Raw genomic sequence first — 19,818 nt, 5'->3', positions numbered from 1 at the left:
GCGGTCACGGGGAGAACGTACAAACTCCTCACAGACCGTAGCATAATTGACTCTTGGTTGCCAGTGCTGTAATAGTGTTACCGTGCCACAGAAGTTTGTCGATGATAGGGAAAAAGAAGATTGAGAGCAATTAACTGCAGGAAACCATCAACAGAATGGTCTGTCATTCCTACTTGACCAATATGTGACTCCACACTCTTATACCGGTAGTGGCATCAGCGCTGGACTTCGGGGCAAGAGGTCCCGAGTTTGAATCCGGCCGGCTCCCTGGCAAGCTGTCCATCCGTGCCAGGGTTGAGTGTCAAGCTAGCAACTTGACCTCATTAAAAAAAAACCCGGAGAGGGAAGTAGTAGTTTCTGCTACTCTTCTCACATTCCACTTTCTCATCATACCTCACCTCTTAATGGCATCTCTTATTTTACCATCCACTTCCCTCAACATTGCTCCTTTCAGTTAGCCAAGAACTGCAGCCATGTCAGCCAACACATGAAGGGACGTGCATTCGTTCAATGGCACACCCACGGCTATTGGTTCAGGGGCTGGCTTTGTAGAGTACCTGAGCCAAACACCCAGGGTGTCTGAAATTCATCACTGCGGTCCAGGAGATACCTTGGACATTACAGGTGCCAAATTAATTTTAAAGTAGCATCCATGTGTAAACTCTTGCAGCATCAGACGTAGCATAGTGTATGCTATTGGAACCTAAAAACAGTGCAATAGAGGAACAGGCCTTTCAACCCATCATCTCTGCTAAACACCACGTCAAATTAAACCAAATCTCTTCTGCCGGCACACGATGCATATCGCTCCATTCTTCGCACATTTATGCATCATTCTAGAAGCTTCTTAAACACCACTGTTGTCTCTAACTTTACCACTATCCTGGCAGTCTATTCTTGTGTAAAAAATACTTGTCCAGCATTTCTTCTCTAAACTTTCCCCGTCACTTTCAATAGACGCTCTCCAATATCTAACATTTCCACCCTGAGAAAAGGATTCTGATAATAGTCTATCCTATCTATTCATATCATAACTTTATACACTTCTATCAGGGCTTCCTTCAGTCTCTGGCACTCTCGGGAAAACAATTCAAGCTTATCCATTCTCTCCTAATAGCTCACACCGTCTGATCTAATCAGCATCATGATAACCCTTTCTTGTATTACAGGTGGTCCCCATTTTTTCGAACACTCACTTTATGACACCTCGCTGTTACGAAAGACCTACATTAGTTACCTGTTTTCGCTAACAGAAGGTGTTTTCACTGTTACGAAAAAGGGCAGCACGCGCCCCGAGCAGTCAAGCTCCTCCCCTGGAACTGCATTCTAGCCGCCATTGCTTTAACACGTGCCTGTGAGCATCTGTGCTTTATGTCGATTTATTTTGTGCATCTGTTAGCAAGATGAGTTCTAAGGAATCGGAAAAGCCTAAAAGAGCTCGTAAGGGTGTTACACTTAGCGTAAAACTAGACATAATTAAGTGTTTCGATCGTGGTGAACGAAGTAAGGACATTGTCCGTGCATTGAACTTGCCCGCGTCCACCATTCGCACTATTTATACGCAGAGAGAAAGAATCTCGAAAGCTGCCGATGTTACTGTTGGTTCTGCTCATACCAAAGTGGTCTCTCTTAGTTGGCATCCAATAATGGATAAAATGCAAATTCTATTGCTTGAGTGGATTGTTGGGAAACTGACAGATGAAGAGCTGACGCAATTGCAAGAGGAAAGGATAACAATCAAAACTAAACGCAATACATAACAGCCCGAGAGTGAGGTCATCCAGGAACTGAACGTGAAGCAATTGCGTGAGATTTTCGCTGCGATTGACAACGCTGCAATGATTGCAGAAAAGTATGACTTGAATTTTGAAAGGGTACATAGGTTTAGAGTGGGTTTGCAGGATGGTTTGAGTGCTTACAACGAACTGTCTGATAGAAAAATGCGCAAGGCTAAGCAGTCAAGCATACTGTCGTTTTTCAAGCCTTCCACATCAGCCACGGCAGACGACGAACCTCGACCTTCGACATCGAGGCAGGCAGACATAGAAGACGTTAGTGATCTGCCTGCCCTGATGGAAACAGACGATGATGAGATGACACCCCAGTCTCCTCTACCTCCCACCACCCCAACCTCCGATGATTCAGCCTAACACACCATCATCAGTGTCCTCGCAGTCTTCCCAATTCTGTTAAGTGAAACTACACTGTACATACATTATTTCTAGTTTATATAGGTTGTGTATTTTTATGTGTTATTTGGTACGATTTGGCAGCTTCACAGCTTAAAGGTTACTGGAAAGAGAGCTTCCAGTGAGACAGCTTCCGCTATATAGAGAGATTTTCGCTATGCTAGACAGTGCTGCAATGATTGCAGAAAAGTATTTCTACTTTATATAGGCTGCGTATTTATCATATCATTCCTGCTTTTACTGTATGTTACTGTTATTTTAGGTTTTATGTGATTTTGGCATGATTTTGTAGGTTGTTTTTTGGATCTGGGAATGCTCACAAATTTTTCCCATATTAATGGTATTTGCTAATTCACTTTACAACATTCTGGCTTACGAACCATTTCATAGGAACGCTCTACCTTCGGCTGGTAGGGGAAACCTGTATTTTCAATTTCTCTGCATGCCTCCTGCAATGGGGCGACCAGATTTGCATATTGGTGTGGCCTAACCGAAGTTTTATATAATTGCAACACGACTTGCTTTCTCGTAACTCAAAATGCCTACAAATGATGGCAAGTATGCTATGCACTTTCTTTGTCATCCTATCTACTCGCATGGCCACTTTCAGGTAGCAACGGACTTAGACCCAGGATCTCTCTGTTAAGGGTCCTGCCATTAACAGGGCAGTTTACGTCCTGTATTATCCTTCAGCCTTTTCTATATTATGGGTTTAACCAAAAGCTCAAGAAACAAAAGTTATATATCCAATGAGTAACGTGGGATGAAACGTTGTTGTCAAGAAATTAAAAGGATTGCACAGACAACAGAGCAGGACTGCAGTACCAGTGGGACATCAGGGAGTGTTGTGTACTTTGCTTCACAAAGACGTGGCTCACCCTTAGCACTCCAGACACAGCACTTTAGCCAAGGGCTTCTCATTCCACCACAAACACTGGACAGAGGTATCAGCTAAAGGCAGAGGCAGTGGAGCTTGCTTCATCATTAATTGATCATAAGCAGTTCTGCCTCAGTCCTGCTCCCACAGCCTGAATCATCTGGTGGCCAAATGTCAACCATCTTAACTGCCGAGGGAGTTTTCCACCATCATCCTGGTTGCAGTGTACGTTCAACACAAAGTGCAAAAAGTAAAACTCTGCTGATCCCTTTAACATCCAGTCACTTCAACTAAAAAAAATACTTGCACATGGATGAAAGTGAGTGGAGCGATGAAGGCTTTCCAAATGAAACTGTCCATGAAGACTCGTGCACAACTAACACCCACTGGGTGGGAGTAAAGATTGAGCTACAGCCCTGGATATCACCTACCCACATTGATATACGTGTCGTTCCTTTTACATAACAAAATTAGATGTCAGAACAGAATTTGTTCATCGTGACTTCTGATTCACCGATCTGCACACATCCACAAACTGGGACAGATGCCTACACTCTGCACCCTGTTGTTCCTCTGTGTTTTTCACCTGTCTAATTAGTGTGATTTTCATATGCATATTTACCTCTGCACAGATATAAAATGCATCGTACATTGTACGTGGATTTAGATCTCACTGGCAATGCTCAATTCGATTGACTGACCTGCGGAAATTTCTCCACATGTCCCAGCAGTCAGGAGCTGATGAAACAATCATAGCAACCAGCAGTCATCACAGAAAACCATGGCTCTTCTGTTGAATGAAAGGAGCTTATTAAGCTGTGTGGAGAGTGGGTGTGCAAGCCTGTCAGTTTTCCTTCACTCTTCCAGCTGCCGAGACTGCTGTCCCTGTCAGACAGTGTCACTGCTCAAGTGAGCTGATAAATGGCAGCACTATGCTGGGGTTATGCCATGGGCCCATCTCAAAACAGAATGTGCAAAATGCACAGCAAACAAAATAATTGCTCAGATTGTGCTCTCCACACTACAAGGGTGTCTCCTCACAGAAATGACCTTCCCGTGACCTTTGGCAAGCAGTTGCTATCCGGCAAAAATATTTGCCATGCATTAACTGTGACAGCAAAGTTTAGTGCAGACAATCAATGTCACAACTGTGTAAACTGCACTTTAAAATAATCTGACCCAGTCCGGATAATGAAAATCCCTTATCCATACAGAGTGGGTTCCGCCTGTACTAACACAGTTTACAATGTCAGTCATTGACAGACCTTAAAACTAAAATAAACCTATGTGATAAATGGCATCAGCTGAATAATCTTCATTGTGAGACTCCTTTTGGGAACTCAGTGCTCACAGAATGAGAACCCTGCCTTCCTCCAACAGTCAGAACCAACCTTTGATAGACGGATCCTCAAAACTTGCAAATTAAACTACAAATAAATTACTTTAACTCTCACAAGACAACAGGTATATATAGAGTCATTAACTCTCAAGATGTATCATAGAGTTATGAACAAAATTGTGTTCCAAGCCACAAAAAGACGATTTTAGGATAGGTGATGATAAATGTGGTCAGAGGTAAGGGCTGACTATAAGGAGAGCAAGTCAGAGAAGGACAGAAAGGGTACATTCTGCACCTCTCATGCTTTGATAGGGATAGCATGCACAAATCCCCACAGCATCCAACAATCCTGTGGTCTCTGGCCCAGAGGCCAACATGAGACTTCCTTCAAGAGGGTGAAACCTCGCAAGGCCCTGATTGTGTACCTGGCAAAGCCAAACCTGTACTGACTAACTGGCTGGAGTGTTCAAGGACATCTTCAGACTCTTACTGCTGCCTTTGAAGGTTCCCATCTGCTTCAAAAGGACAATCATATTGGTGCCCAAGAAGAGGAAGGTGAGCTGTCTCAATGACTATTGTCTGCTAACACTCACATCTGCTGTGATCAAATGCTTTGAGAGGTTGATCGTGACGAGAATTAACTCCTGCCTGAGCAAGGACCTGGATCTACTGCAATGTGCCTACCACTACAAGAGGTCTACAGTGAATGCAATATCATTGGGTCTACACTCGGTCTTCGACCACTTGGACAACAGCAATGCATACACAAAGTTGCTGTTTATCAATTATAGCTCAGCATTCAACATCATCATCCTCTCTCTGCTAATCAACAAGCTTCAAAGCCAAGACATCTGTAGCTCCCTCTGCAACTGGATCCTTGACTTCCTCATCAGGAGACCATAGTCTGTATGGAATGGAAATAACATATCTTTATCACTTATAATCAACTCAAGCACACCTCAACCATCCAGGCTGAGGCCACTGCTCTACTCTCTCTACAATCATGACTGAGGTGCTAAGCACAGCTCAAACCCATCTATAATTTTGCCAATGACATCAGTGTTACTAGCAGAATCTCAGCTGGTGACAAGGAAGTGTACAGGAGTAAGATAGATCAGCTGGTTCAGTCATGATACAACAAGTCAACATCAGTAAGATCAGCACTGGAAAGGGTGAGCAGCTTCAGTTTCCTGGGAGTCAACACCTCAAAGGATTGAACTTGGACTCAACACATTGATGCAATCATGAAGAAGGCACATCATTATGAGTTGGTAGAAAAGGACAAAAAGGACATCTTCAAAAGTCAGTGCCTCATGAATGTGGTATCCTTCATTAAGGACACTCACCATCTGGGACGTACCCTCTTTCACATTATTACCTTTGCAGAGGAGGTACAGGAGCCTGAAGACTCACATTCAGCATTTTAGGAACAGCTTCTCCCTCTACCATCAGATTTTTGGACAGTCCATGAGCATTACCTTGCTGTTCCTGAACATCCAGCTTCTCCTTAATAGCATCATTATTGGCCTCAACGAGGCAAACTGGTCGCAGTTATACAATGAGTCATAGAACACGATAGCCCACTATAACCTTTCTTCAGATGAAGGGCTTTTTCCCCAAAATTCCTGAAGAGATCTATGACTCGGTCTTATTTTTATGAAGCCTCATTTATTTTTCTCCTGATACATAGGGACATCTGCCTGGAAGCTGAAGGCAGCTGTTTGGACATGTTAAAAAGTTTATTAACCAATATTTTTTCAATGGCTCCCAGCTGTGAGAATCTACAGGGCAATGCACTACTGAATCAGTGCAATAGATGACTGAATCAGAACAATGCACTACCAAATGCACTTTACACAGTCAAAGACATTTCCTTCCTGTGCATTAAGCCGGAGCACAAGATTCTGCAGACGCTGGAATCCAGAGCAACACACCAAGCTCTGGGGAATCTCAGTGGGTCAGGCAGCATCTTTGGAGAGAAACAATCGATGTTTCTGGTAGGGACCCTTCAGCTGGACTGAGAAGACAGTGTACAGAAACAAGGAATGAGGAAGGAAATCATGGTGTGGGTGTGGAGGGGGAGGTGGCTGATGGTTACCACATCATCGGGAGAGGAAAAATTGGTTTTAATTTTTTTTTAAAGTTAAGTTTGTGAGGAGAAACTAAAAGCTTTGCCGGATGTGTGAAAAAAATGTGAAGTCAATAGTCAGGAAAGATCAATTGTGGAGGAAGAAGTGAAATCAGTCAGGGACTGCAAATGATCTATAACTGACGATGGGAGCACACTGCAGAATTTGGAAAATGGGTGAAGAGTGGACATTGAGTTAAGTCAGCAGATCTTAGCACTGGTGGAGGGCAATCACAAACTTGGAGTTATAACTTGGGCAGAAGACTCCACGTGCATGGTGCAACTGTTGTCAATGTACAGGCTTTGAAAAATTCCAAACACATCCCAATTGTTCATAATATTTAATTAAATCCTAACAGATATTATGTTGTGTAGTGCCTCCCAAAGTCCCAGACAAGATTCTCTACATCAACATATCAAGCACCTTCTGAGCTCAGTTTGCTGAGTACTGAAAGGTACAGGGGAAGAGAAATACAAGTTTATACTGAGGACAGAATAAAGGATTTCTTTAAAAAAATGTACATTTTAGTATTCCAGTGTCAGAAGATCTGCGTGAGAAGTATGTAGTACAGTGTCTATGTTACAGCACATTCAGGTTGAGTGACTGAGAATTTCAACCCTGAACATACTTTTAATGTGCCAGGGCCAGTAAAGTCAAACACTTAGACTTTGGATAGCTATAAATATCAAGTACTTGTCTGAATGCCTTTTTGGAAGAGATAGTCCACAATGCCAACTCCTGGTTCACTCTTCTACAGCGGGCACATAACTGATTTGTAAGGCGATGCATCAAAGCACACGGTTTACCCGTATCCTTTTTTTTCCATTCAGTGGACCCTGCCAGTGATCTGTGGATTGCTAAAAGCTGAAGAGAGCTGAAGAGTGGTTGCAATGCTCAAAGGACAAGCTGCAGGAAGGACAAAAGATGCAGGAATTTAAAAAAGCAGGAAGCAGAAAGGAGTCAACACGTCAAGCAGCACCTGAGGAGATAAAAGGTATCTGTTGATGTTTTGGATTGAGATCATGCATCAAGATTATAGTTAGAGTTCAGGTTCAGTTACAAAGAACTGACACATGGATTCCAATCACAATCGAGAGAAAATCTGCTGATGCTGGAAATCCAAGCAACAGCAGCACGCACAAAATGCTGCAGGAACTCAGCAGGCCAGGCTGCACCTACAGAAAAGACTAAACAGTCAACGTTTCGGGCTGAGCCCCTTCATCACGACTGGAAAAAAGAGATGACCATTTTATAGCTACTGAGTGTAGTTTTCCCCCAATATTATATGCAGGCTCACTTTTTGATCTACATAATTCTACTTTTAAAAGCTCTAAATAAAAGTTCTGCAGGTACATGAGTGACTCATTGGTTTTCCTGTTATAATTAATGCAAAGAAGCCATCATTCCCACGAAGTTTAAAATGAGAAGCAAAGAACAAAAGTCAGTGCATGGCAATAGCAATGGGGGTGGGATGGTCTATCATGAAAAGATGCAGTAACAAAGAAATTTGACATCACAATAACATACCATTAACACAGCCTTTTGTTCTTCTAATGTGACCCTCTTCCTATTCATGAGAAGCAGTTTATGCATCCTACATTGCTTTTCAGTTGGAATAGAACTAAAATGCATTGGTTGTGCCAAGCATGCAGTTAAATTGCCAAATCAAACTGTGTCTTGTCTATATTTATTCTCTTTAATCATAAGTAGATCTGAGTGATGTATAGAATGAGTAAGAGAAAATCACAGGAGTAGAAAGGACCATGAAAGAAATGGCTAAACCAGCTGTCCGTAACAGAAATCGAGATTAGATTTAATTGGTAGTTGAAAGATTTAAGAGGAATCGAAACAAAACTATATTGTGGGATTAGTTCTCCAGAGCAGACTAACAATCCAGACACAATAATGCAAATTTTACCGTAGGAATGTAAATACAGTTAATTGAATGGAGTTAAGCATAACTAGTCACAGTAATCATGTCATAAAAACAATCTGCACTCATCAGGAAATTATTTGGTGTATTTACCTTTTCAGGCTCAGACTACGTGTGGCCTCTTTCCTGCCCCTGAAATGGCCTTGTAAGTCACTCAGTCATGTAAAACACAGTTAGAGTGGAATTTGTCACACCACTTTGAATCCACCAAGGCATGGAATACAGACATGGCAAGGTCACTCCCAGTTGACCTCACAAATGACTGCTCACGAATATCTGGGCACTGGCGTACAAATGGGCATAAATTGTGCCAGAGCACCAAGTTCAGGAAGAGTTATTACCGCTCAACCATCAGGCTCCTGAAATAGAGTGGATAACTTCACTCGTCCCAACACTGAACTGAATTCCAATGGAATCACTTTGAAGTTTTCTTGTTCTTAATATTTCTTACTTATTTATTATTATAATTTTTGTTTTCTTTCTATTATGACTTTGCCTTTACATACTGGTTGTTTGTTTGTCTTAGTTTGTGCACAGTTTTTCATTGATTTTGTTGTGTTTCTTTGTACTTACAGTGAATGTCTTTGACGTATATGTACTTCGATAATAAATTTACTTTGAACAATGAACTTAGTTGTATCACACCAGGCACCTAACATGTTAGACTTCTCCATCATTATGTCCCACCATCAGCACTGCTGCACCAAATGTAGCAGCAAGGTAATATACAGGTGTGAGGAAGGGACCATGAAAATCATTAATACTGACTCCAGGTCCCCAAAAATTCTCATGGATCAAGTCAAATAGAGTCTAGGGAACCACTTCCTGAATGCCGCCTACCAACCTCCCTCGACTGATGAATCAGTTTTCCAACACATTGAACACTTGAAAGCATGGGAAGGACACACAGAGTATTCTGGATGGGATACCTCCGTGTCTGTCTCTAGCAATGGCTAGTGGAGCAGCCATTCCTGAAGCTAGCCAAATCCTGCAGGACATACAGTACCTGCCTTTCAGGATTTTCAGCAGGTGGTGATAAAACCCTCACTAGGCATAAACCTGGAGACACAATAAATTAGAAATACTGGAAATCTGGAGAAATACCTCATGCACTGCTGAAATGAGACTAGGAACAGCACGTCATATTCTGCATTGGCAGCCTCAGGCCTGAAGGCATGAACATCAATTTCACTAACTTCAGGTAACCACACCCCTCTGTGCCTTCTATTATTTTCATCTGATCCCACTGGTCCCCATCTTCCCATTACTTCTCCAACTAGTTCCCTGTTCCTTCTCCAATCCTTTATTTCCTGGTCCACTGTCTTCTCTTATCAGAATCCATCTTCTTCAGACCTTTGTTACTTCCATCTATCACTGCCCAGCTTCTTACATCATTCCCACTCTCCTCCTCTGTCACCTAGATTCTCCCTATTACCTGCCAGATTTTGCTCTACCCCATCCCCCCAACTTTTTACACTATTTATCATCTCCCCTTTCTTTTCTATCCCAATGGAGGGTCTTGACCCAAAACATCAACTGTTCATTTCCCTCCGAAAATGCTGCCTCACCTGCTGAGTTCCTCCAACTCATGTGTCCTTTCTAACCTGTCACTGATACATTTGATAGGACTGACCACCATGCAAACATTCTTTATTGAGTGTATTCTGCTGTCTATACTGTAAGGAAAAACAGATAAATATTTCTGCTTAAGTGGTGTCAATTAATACATGTCAGTGTACGTAGGAATTTGCAAGTTCTGTTATAAATCGATCTGTTGTGGTTAATGCCTGTGCAGCAAGCTGTTGGGAAGTCATATATTAATCTTTATTATGAGGAAGGTAAAGAACAAGTGAAAAGGATCTCTCACTCTAGTTGCTCAGACTTTTGCAAGACCACACATAGAGTACTGTAGGTAGGATACATGGCTTGGAGTCTGTGCAGTGGAGATTCATGAGATTTCCTTCTAATCAGAGATTGACTAGCTCACAGCCATACTGCCTGGAGTTAAGAAAAATGAATGATAATCTCGTCCAAACTAAGATTCTGAGGGAACTTGACAGTTAACTGATCCGAGGTCGTTATCTGCAGCAGGACAGCATTGTTGACATACGTTAAGAGATTCAAGATCATTTATTGTCATTCTTCAGTACAACGAGTGTAAAGGAGAATGAATGATTGTTACTCTGGATCCAATCCAACACAAAAAAAACACAATAAATATGAAGAACAATTTTTTAAAAATTAAAACCTCAATGAATAACAGGATTGAATTCACCTGTAACTTTGAAGGTTGGTAAATTGGCACTGAGACCAGGAGAAATTTTTGCTCAGAGAATTGTGTTTTTTGGAATTTTGGACGCTGGAGCAAATGCGTGCTCAGCCATCAATTATATTCAAGGTTAGATTGGATATTTTTGGACAGTAAGGATATCAGCTTCAGGTAAAGGATACATTATCCGTTTGGAACAAACTCTGATGCTCTATTTTCTCTGTAAAGGCTTTTTATTTAGCTGGATCACTGCTTTTATTTGATTGTTGCTAGAAATACACATAATAAAATAAATTGTATTCACCCGGCACATTCCAAGATCCCTGGAATTCCCAAAGCATATTATAGTCAATGGAGTGGGTTTGGAGAGTTGCAGTTTTGATTAAACAGAGCAGTCAATTTATACATAACTGGACCCAATTAATAAATGGCAATGCAAAATAGGCAGATATCTGTGAATAGGCTCATCATCAAAAGGCAAGACTTCAATTGCATGGCAGCACCTCAATGTTGTACAAGAATCATCAACTACTGATTCCTGGGACTGTGCCAGGAATACCATCAGAGCTATAAGTGACCCTGCTGATCAGATTACAGCAAAATACTGAGAAAGCCACATAGGAGAAAATCTCTCCTTTAATCTACTGAGAAACAGTATGGCATCATACTACTCAGTTCTTTGAGCCCACATCTGTACTCAAACCAGGCCAAGCTACCATTCTGTTTTAACCCCACACTGCCCAAAACAAAAGGCAACAAGGCCTGCCATGCAGAATAAAGGAAATGGAAATCTTCCACCAGGTAGGCGAGTGCACATCCCAAAGTTTACAAATAAAGCCTCTTTTTATTTAAATTCACTAGCAAGTGTTACAATCACAAATCACAGGAGACAACCATTGAGTCTAACATGTCAGTACCAGCTCTTTAAAAGAGTTATCCAATTAATCCCTGAAGCTCCCATTTCCCCCAGAAAGCTCTGGAAGAAATTTTCCTTGTTTTATTTTTATGATTTACCTTTATTCCTGAGTTTATAGAAGCTTGCTAACATAGAATGGTTAAATCCTCTACATACAAATGAAAATGGAATAAGCACACTAAAGAAGATGAAATGTCAATCCCGCTCCCTTCTCGTCATATCTTCTTCATCGCTTGATTGGTGTCAGTATAGCAACATAACTTTGTTATTAAATCAACAACTGACCAAACAATATGCAATAAAGTTACCCAGCTCTTGGCGTTAGGTTCTTGCTGCGGTGAAAATAGAGGCTGTAATTTTTTTTGGCACTGCACTTGAAAACTACTCAGCCATTTCTTTCCCTCCACACTCCCACAAGAAAACTTTGGGTTTAATCAAGTGGAAAGTGTGTGATGAAAATGAAGTGATTGTTTGTCAAAGTCCCTTCTGCTCTCTGCTTCTTTGATGTAGCCATAAAGGAAAGCTTTCTTTCTGACCATCCCATAAAAACTTACAGTGGTAATGCCATTCAAGGGGAAACACATTAAAACAACTGACCCACATTTCCCTTTATGTTAAAAAATTAAATAAGCTTGAAACCTAAAACCCAAAATTTCAAGGTTCAGTGACAGCTTATGTCTGAGCTTTAGAATCAGGAGGTTGTGTATCCAAAGCCCAAACTAGAGGACAAAGTCTAGCCATGTGTTCCCAGCAGATAAACTCTGCATTCTTGGAGGTACTTTCATTATAGAATTCTAGAATCATTACAGGACAGGAGGTGGCCAACTTGCTGACAACTTCCTTGCTTGCTCACCATCAGATAACTCTTTAAGAGGACTGCAACACAGATGAGCCTCAAGAGGTAGCGGCGAGAGGACTCCTAGAAACATTGTGGTCTGCACACTGCTGTTCAGTTGGGAGTTCCAGGATACAATTAAGTCCTTAGATTGGGATGGTATGTATTGTGTGATATACTTCAGTGATATTTGAGTAATATTGTAAATATTGTTTGATGAAGCATTCTTTATTGTTTAAATAATTCATTACAGGTTATATGTAAAAGTACGTGAATGGCATACATCATCACACCACCACGTCATATGTGCGTGCCTTGCTTAAAGTAAAAATGAAACTAAGACACACATTCCTGCCTCCATGTTTTTGCTTTAAATTAGTTTTATGTTTTGGGGTTATAAAACATAACAATATGCAAGAAGGGAAGGGTGATTAGATGTGAAAATGTTCTTGTGCACCTGCAGTTCTTGTCTTTCATGACAATGAGGGCTGCAAATTTGGGAGTTGGTGGAGTAAAGCCATAGTGAGTTGTTACAATGCACCCAGCAATCATGTTATGCTAACTACTTGCACTGAAATTCCAAATGCAAAAGAACAGGATATATACTGAATACAAATACCATCTCTAGTAGACATCAACAGATAGACACCATTTCTTATTAAACTTGCAAATGCTTTGATGCACATTGTTGTAACATACAAGGAGATAATAGGATGTTATTCCCCTCCATAGATGCTGCCTGTCTGGCTGAGCTTCTCCAACATTTTGAGTATGTGACAAAGTTGTTTATTTAAATAAAAAAATCAATCTAAGTGTCTCAAGGACTATCACATACAGGAACACTATTGCCAAGCAAGTGTTGAATTGCAGAGGTGAAATGCAAGCAACTGCTGGTGAGAACATTTAGCCAAGTGTGCATCAGAGGAAAGTACTCCTGTGGCTGGAAGCATATCATGCACAAAAGAAGATAATAATATTTATCAAAGATTAATCATTCCTGCCTTGGGCTTTTGCTGCTGTAATTCCTCAGAGGACTGTTCTAAGCCTAGAAAATTCAACTGTTTCATTGATGACCTTTCTTTTATCATAATGTCTGAAGCTGCAGTGTACATTGACAATGAAAATATCCAGCTCTAAAAAGACAGTCTAAATACTTAACAGATTCAATAGCAGTACCAGAGCTTAGCCGTCACCAACATCCTGAAAATTATCATTGCCCAGAAGCTCAACTGGACCAGACACACCATTACTGTGGCTACACAAGCAGATCAAAGATTAAATATCCTGCACGGGGTGATTCACCTCTTAATACCACCCCCACATCCCCCTACATCATCTGCAAGTCAAGAGAATGAAGAAATACTTTTAACCTGCTTGGATGGAGGCAGATGCAACAAATCTCAAGTGACATAGTACTGCCCCGTAGAAAACAGTCTATCTGATTGCCACTCTCTCCACCACACAGTGTTGGCACACAATGTGTATTATCCACAAAATGTATCACTGTTACTTGCATAATCTATTCCAACAGCACCTCACAAGCCATGACCTCCATCACTATGAGCAATCACAGTAAAATAGCACTGCATGGAAGTTCTGCTCTGAGCAACACACCATCCAATTGGCAATTCACAGCTGTTTCTCCAATTCTCCTTCCAACATTGTGCAAGTACCTTCACCAGAAAGACTGGGAAACTTAAAGATGACACCCTCCCAAGAGATTGGGAATAAATGATGGTCACCTAGCTACCAAAAATTGAGTGAAAACAATGAAGGCAATTCATTCAAAGTATTTATATCCACATGAAATCAATTGCTGCGTATGAATATTGAACCAAAATTGTAAACACAGCCATTGTTGGTTCTCATCCCAGGTTTGGTTTTTTTTGCCCTTCATGCTCCCTCTGCCTTGCCACATTCCTGTCTCTGTCCTGCTTATTCTTGTGCCTTAGTAACCATTCTTGTTGACATTCTAAGAGCAGAATCTCTTTAAGAATCTGTGCACATTTAACATTGAGAACTGTGTTTTTCTTTAATTCATTCTTGGGATTAAGCCCTTAATTTATTTCCATGCATATTTTCCCTAGGGAAAGTGAAAGGGTTCTTCCTGCTACAATATGCACCAGCTTGATATGATTGGGTGACCTACCTAGGCCTTTTCTGTTAAGGGACAATCAGAGTGGTGTATAATCAGAGTTCAGATACAAATAAGTATGGAAAAATATTGCTTGTATATATCACATTTATTTACATGTTTAACTTCATTAAAATTCTAACCCTCTTTGCATTACTCGTTTTCTTGGATTCATATTCCAGGCCTTCAACCGTTATTTTAAATACAAAAATCCTATTTAAATTGTGCACAAATTGCCTTTTCTTACACTTATCTTCTTCCAAACCTTTTTCCATATCAATGCACCAACACAAAAGAGCTCTCAGCCAATCCTGTTATAAACCAATTGCTCTGAGCCCCTGTGTTCAGAAACTTTGCCCAGCAATATCATTGGCAATCAGCTCAATGAGGAGATGTGGAGCAAGGAGAAGGAAATCCTATACCCTTCTGCTAAATTACAGAGATTGGCCCATTTTAAGCACTTAACACATTCAAAACCAGTAAACTCAGAATGTAAAATCCATTGACAACAGTCATTCCATGGTTTAATATTTTTTCTTTTTACCTAGTAAATTATTAATCGATTTCTAAACATTAAATAGAGATTTACAACTGTGGTTAAGTGAAAGATTAATAGAAAAGCAGTTTAAACTATATACTCATTTTTAAACAATTACACACGATTATGTCAAGTCCAACTTTGATTTCATTGTTGTATTCTTTAAGTAACTTAATTTTCTGACAAGCTAAATGATGGTCAATCAAGTTAACTGTTCCTTTGTAATCCATTTCTTTAGTTGAATTTCCATTTGCAGGGAGTGCTCGGGAGAGAGGTTTCCACATGATATATTTTGACACTGCTCTGTAACATCTCCATAGCCTTTATTTCCTTTAAGAAACTGTGTCCACACAACACTACAAAAAACCTGATTAAAACCTCGTATGTTACAAAGAGGGTTGAAGAATGAATTTACGAAGGGACCATAGTCAATCAATAAGGAATCACCTCCTCCAAGTTTGCAAATCTGCCCTGTTAGCTGCTAACAGGCTGCAGACACAAGTGGTGATCAGAGAGTGGATTATGACAAAAACAGGCAGAGAACAACAAAGTTATTCAACAAGTTCTAAAACTTACTTTGTATGTATTCCTCTTCTGCAAAAATGTGACATCATGAACATTGCTTTGGTTTAGAAAAGATGCCTCCGAAAACTTTGTCTTTGAACAGATCTATTCACAAATTCTTTCAATTTTTCATATTTTGAACTAAGCAGCAAAGAAAATCCAGCCACCCAAAACATTCACATTTTACTGGAAGAGCATCATCAGGAATTTATTCTTCACAAGCATAAGTTTTTTTTTACTCTTACCTTGCATTCCATCCAACTTTAGTAACTCAGTTCAAAAGCAAAACACAAAGAATGGAAGTTCACTTTTCACTAACAGGCATGTTCAACCATGATTGCAGATTCTGCAGTGACTCCCTTCAGCGGCAGGTAACTCTCACTATTATTCAAACACAGTGACTTGATGAATACCAAGCAGGAAATAAGGCTTGTGTTTGCTGACTATTAGGGAGTGATGCAGATGGCCTTCCTTCAGCTAGTCATTTGCATGAGCTCCTACCCTCCTCCATGTGTTATGCCAAAAGCCTGTCTTGTAATTCCATCCGTATGCAAATCTTTTTCACTGAGTCAGATTCCTTTCAATAAGCACCAACTCTAACAAGGCGAATATACAGAATTGCATGGCTAAGGACATCTCACATTAGGAAGGTTGCACCTCTGCACGTATAATGTGGAAACGATTCAGATCTGGAGATGAATCAGGATGAAACTACAAGATTATTGAACTTTTGTTAGTTGCTTGCTGCCTGGGTGCTTTATGCTTTTGAGAGACTGCTCAGCAGTCCAGTTTTAAAATCTTTAAAAATGATAATAGTGTAGATGCAGAAAAAATGCTTTCATTTAGCAGATTTAAATTTACTTATATTGACATAGCAAAATGTTGTAATATAAATGCTAATTTTTGATAGTAAAAGCCGAAGATGCAATGAGATTTTTGGAATTTTGGAGAAAAAAATACTGGTGTGATCCGGTGGGGAGAAAACATCAAGAAGGCAGCGCTAGTTCCAGAGGATTAATCTCGGAATCGCAAATTTACAGAGTAGGTGATGACTGTTCGGCCCGTTGTGTTTATGCCAGCCAAAAAGAGAAACTTAGTTTAATCCTACATCTCAGCCCAATCCCTGTAATGACCTTTTCCACTATTGAGGGTTGTTGGAGTTGTTAGGAAGGTGACTTCATTCAGCAGTTATGAGGGTAGCAACCTGTTAATACAGTGGAGAAATAGACTTCAAACTAACATTGGTACGGACTACGCACAGGAGAGCAATTCTAAATAACGGGGGAAACACCTGCACCTGCATTATTTTTAGTGACTGGTCAATTTTTTTTTGGAGAGACAGTGGGGAAAGAGCTCATCATATTCAATAAGGATAAAAATTGCAATTGACAGGGCAAGTTGTTTCAGCACAATGATCAATGCTGACCTTCAATGCTATATTGGGTATTTCAGTAGTGGCCCCACTGGCTCTCCAGCCAGAGAAGGGAGTCCAAACACAATGGCATTCTTCCAGAGTAACATACACAAAACGCTGGAAGAACGCCGCAGGTCAGGCAGTATCAATGGAGAGCAATAAAAAGACGATGTTTTGGGCTGAGGCCCTTCATCACGAAGAGTGAAGAAGCTAGAATAAGATGGTGGAGTGAGGGCAAGCTAGAAGCTAGGTGAATCCAGGAGGAAGGTAGGTGAATGGGCAAGGGGACATGAAGTGAGAAACTGGGAGATGATAGGTGGAAAGGGTAAAGGCTGAAGAAAAATGAATCTGATAGGAGAGGAGAGTAGACCATGAGAGGAAGGGAAAGAAGAGGGACACCAGGTGAAGGTAATAGGTGGTTGAGGGGAAGAAAAGAGGTAAGGGGGAGCCAGAGCGGGGAATGAAGAAGAGGTAAGGGGAAGGGGGAAAATTTTCCAGAAGTTAGAAAAATCAATGTTCTTGCCATTAGGTTGGAGGGGACGGGGTACAAGCTAGGTGATAAGTGAAGGCAGATGAGGGAGAAGATAGGTTGGTGGGAGAGGAGGGATGAAGTTTGAAGCTGGAAGGTGATAGCTGGAAATAATAAAGGGCTGAAGAAGAAGCTTTTTTCAGTACTGGTCTACTTTTCAAAAATCATCAGAGAGCTTTCAGCTTTTCAAAGGGAACATGTCTAGAAATTGAGTCTTTTTTTTTTGGCAAGCTAAAATATCATTGCATATAATCTTATTGCCAAATCAGGATCCCAAAGGACTGCAACATTAGTTAAGAAAAATCTTCCAACATCGTTAGGGTGGTTTCTATCTCAAAAGCAATTGAATTAAGCCCTGTAGGTACCATTCTACTTCATATTCTAAGAAGCTTCCACCTCGAAGGAACAATCTGCAGGACAGTCAGACACTATTACACAGGTGGCCTTGGGTGGGAGGGAGACCACACAGACAGTGGTCTTTGCAACTGTCCATTTCTGTGCTCCCTTCCCAGGATCAACTACCGGTATATTCTTGTAACCACTTGCCTGTTATAACATCCTATCATTTGTTGGATTGTCCAATAAAATAGTTAATGTGAGAATAGACTGAACATCTTGAATGTTTGACTCTCAACCTCAGCAGAGTAATGTTATAAAAGGTGCCTTAATCAAGCGAATGACGTTGCACTTCTCTTTTCTTTGCAATTTTTCAGAATCAGGTTTACTATTGTTGTGAAATTTATTGCTTTGCAGTAGCAGTATGGTGCAATTCATAAAAACAAACTATTAATTACAATAAGTAGTATTTAATATAGTAGTGCAAATACAGACTAAAAATAATGAGGTAGTGTTCATGGGTTGGTTCATTGTCCATTCAGACATCTGATGGCAAAGAGGAAGAAGCTGTTCCTAAAGCATTGAGTGTGCGTCTTCAGGCTCCTGTACCTCCATCCTGCTGGTAGCAATGAGAAGAGGGCATGTCCTTGGTGATGGGGGTCCTTAATGATGGATGCAGTCTTTTTGGGGCATTGCCTTTTGAAGCTCTTCAATGCTGGGGAAGCTAGTGCCCATGATGGAGCTGGCCGAATTCGCAACCCTCTGCAGCTTTTTCTAATCCTGTGCAGTGGCCACTCCACACCAGACAGTGATGCAACCATTTAGAACGCTCTCCACGGCATGAATGTACATGAATGTAGTCATTGCATGGATGCTTGAGATACAATTTATGTGGAAGCAGACTGATTGTCAGGGAAGCATCAGGCACATCAGAGCAGATTGTGACCAAAAATGCCTGGTTCAGTAGATGAAGTCTGATATTTTACTGAGCTTAAAATGAAGCTATACAAATGCCATGAAAACAGATAAAAATTAGAGTTAACAGACTTCCAACTTGAAATGTCAATTTGGTTTCCTCCACAGATGCCGTCTAGCTTGCTGAATTTTTCATTTTTATTTTAGATTTTAAGCATCTGCAGTTTTTGCTTATTACTTTATTTATTCTGGTTAGCAAGGGCTAACCAGCCTTTGTAGAGCATTTAGCCTTATTTATAAAATCAAAATAGGGATATTTGTTTGTAAAATATGTGCAAGATAGTTTTTTTTTGCAGCAATACATAGAGGTACCAACTAGAGAAGGGGCAATGTTGGATCTCCTGTTAGGGAATGAGATAGGTCAGGTGACGGAGGTATGTGTTGGGGAGTACTTTGGGTCTAGTGATCATAATGCTATTAGTTTCAATATAATTATGGAGAAGGATAGGACTGGACCCGGGGTAGAGATTTTTGATTGAAGAAAGGCTAACTTTGAGGAGATGTGAAATTTTGAGGGTACAGAATCTTTATGTTCCTGTTAAGTTGAAAGGAAAGGTTAAAAGTTTGAGAGAGCCATGGTTTTCAAGGGATATTGGAAACTTGGTTTGGGAAAAGAAGGAGATCTACAATAAATATAGGAAGCATGGAGTAAATGAGGTGCTCGAGGAATATAAAGAATGTAAAAAGAATCTTAAGAAAGAAATTAGAAAAGCTAAAAGAAGATATGAGGTTGTAAGGTGAAAATAAATCCAAAGGATTTCTACAGTTATATTAATAGCAAAAGGATAGTGAGGGATAAAATTGGTCCCTTAGAGAATCAGAGTGGACAGCTATGTGTGGA

General features: G+C 40.5%; 1 protein-coding gene across 2 annotated transcripts in view; it reads right to left on the bottom strand.

Moving 5' to 3' along the window:
* plekhg4b (pleckstrin homology domain containing, family G (with RhoGef domain) member 4B) overlaps positions 1-16,128 on the bottom strand; it is a 300,679-nt gene extending 284,551 nt beyond the window's left edge. For both annotated transcript variants that reach the window (XM_073024173.1, XM_073024175.1), the window contains exon 1: positions 15,969-16,128. Coding sequence is in view for 1 of the 2 variants with exons in the window: in XM_073024175.1 (XP_072880276.1) it covers positions 15,969-15,980 (12 nt within the window). In the remaining variant the exon portion in view is untranslated. The remainder of the gene's footprint in view (positions 1-15,968) is intronic.
* Between the last annotated feature and the right edge of the window lie 3,690 nt (positions 16,129-19,818).

Source organism: Hemitrygon akajei, chromosome 20 (assembly GCF_048418815.1).
Source record: "Hemitrygon akajei chromosome 20, sHemAka1.3, whole genome shotgun sequence".
Taxonomy (NCBI): domain Eukaryota; kingdom Metazoa; phylum Chordata; class Chondrichthyes; order Myliobatiformes; family Dasyatidae; genus Hemitrygon; species Hemitrygon akajei.
This window is presented reverse-complemented; position numbering and strand designations above follow the sequence as displayed.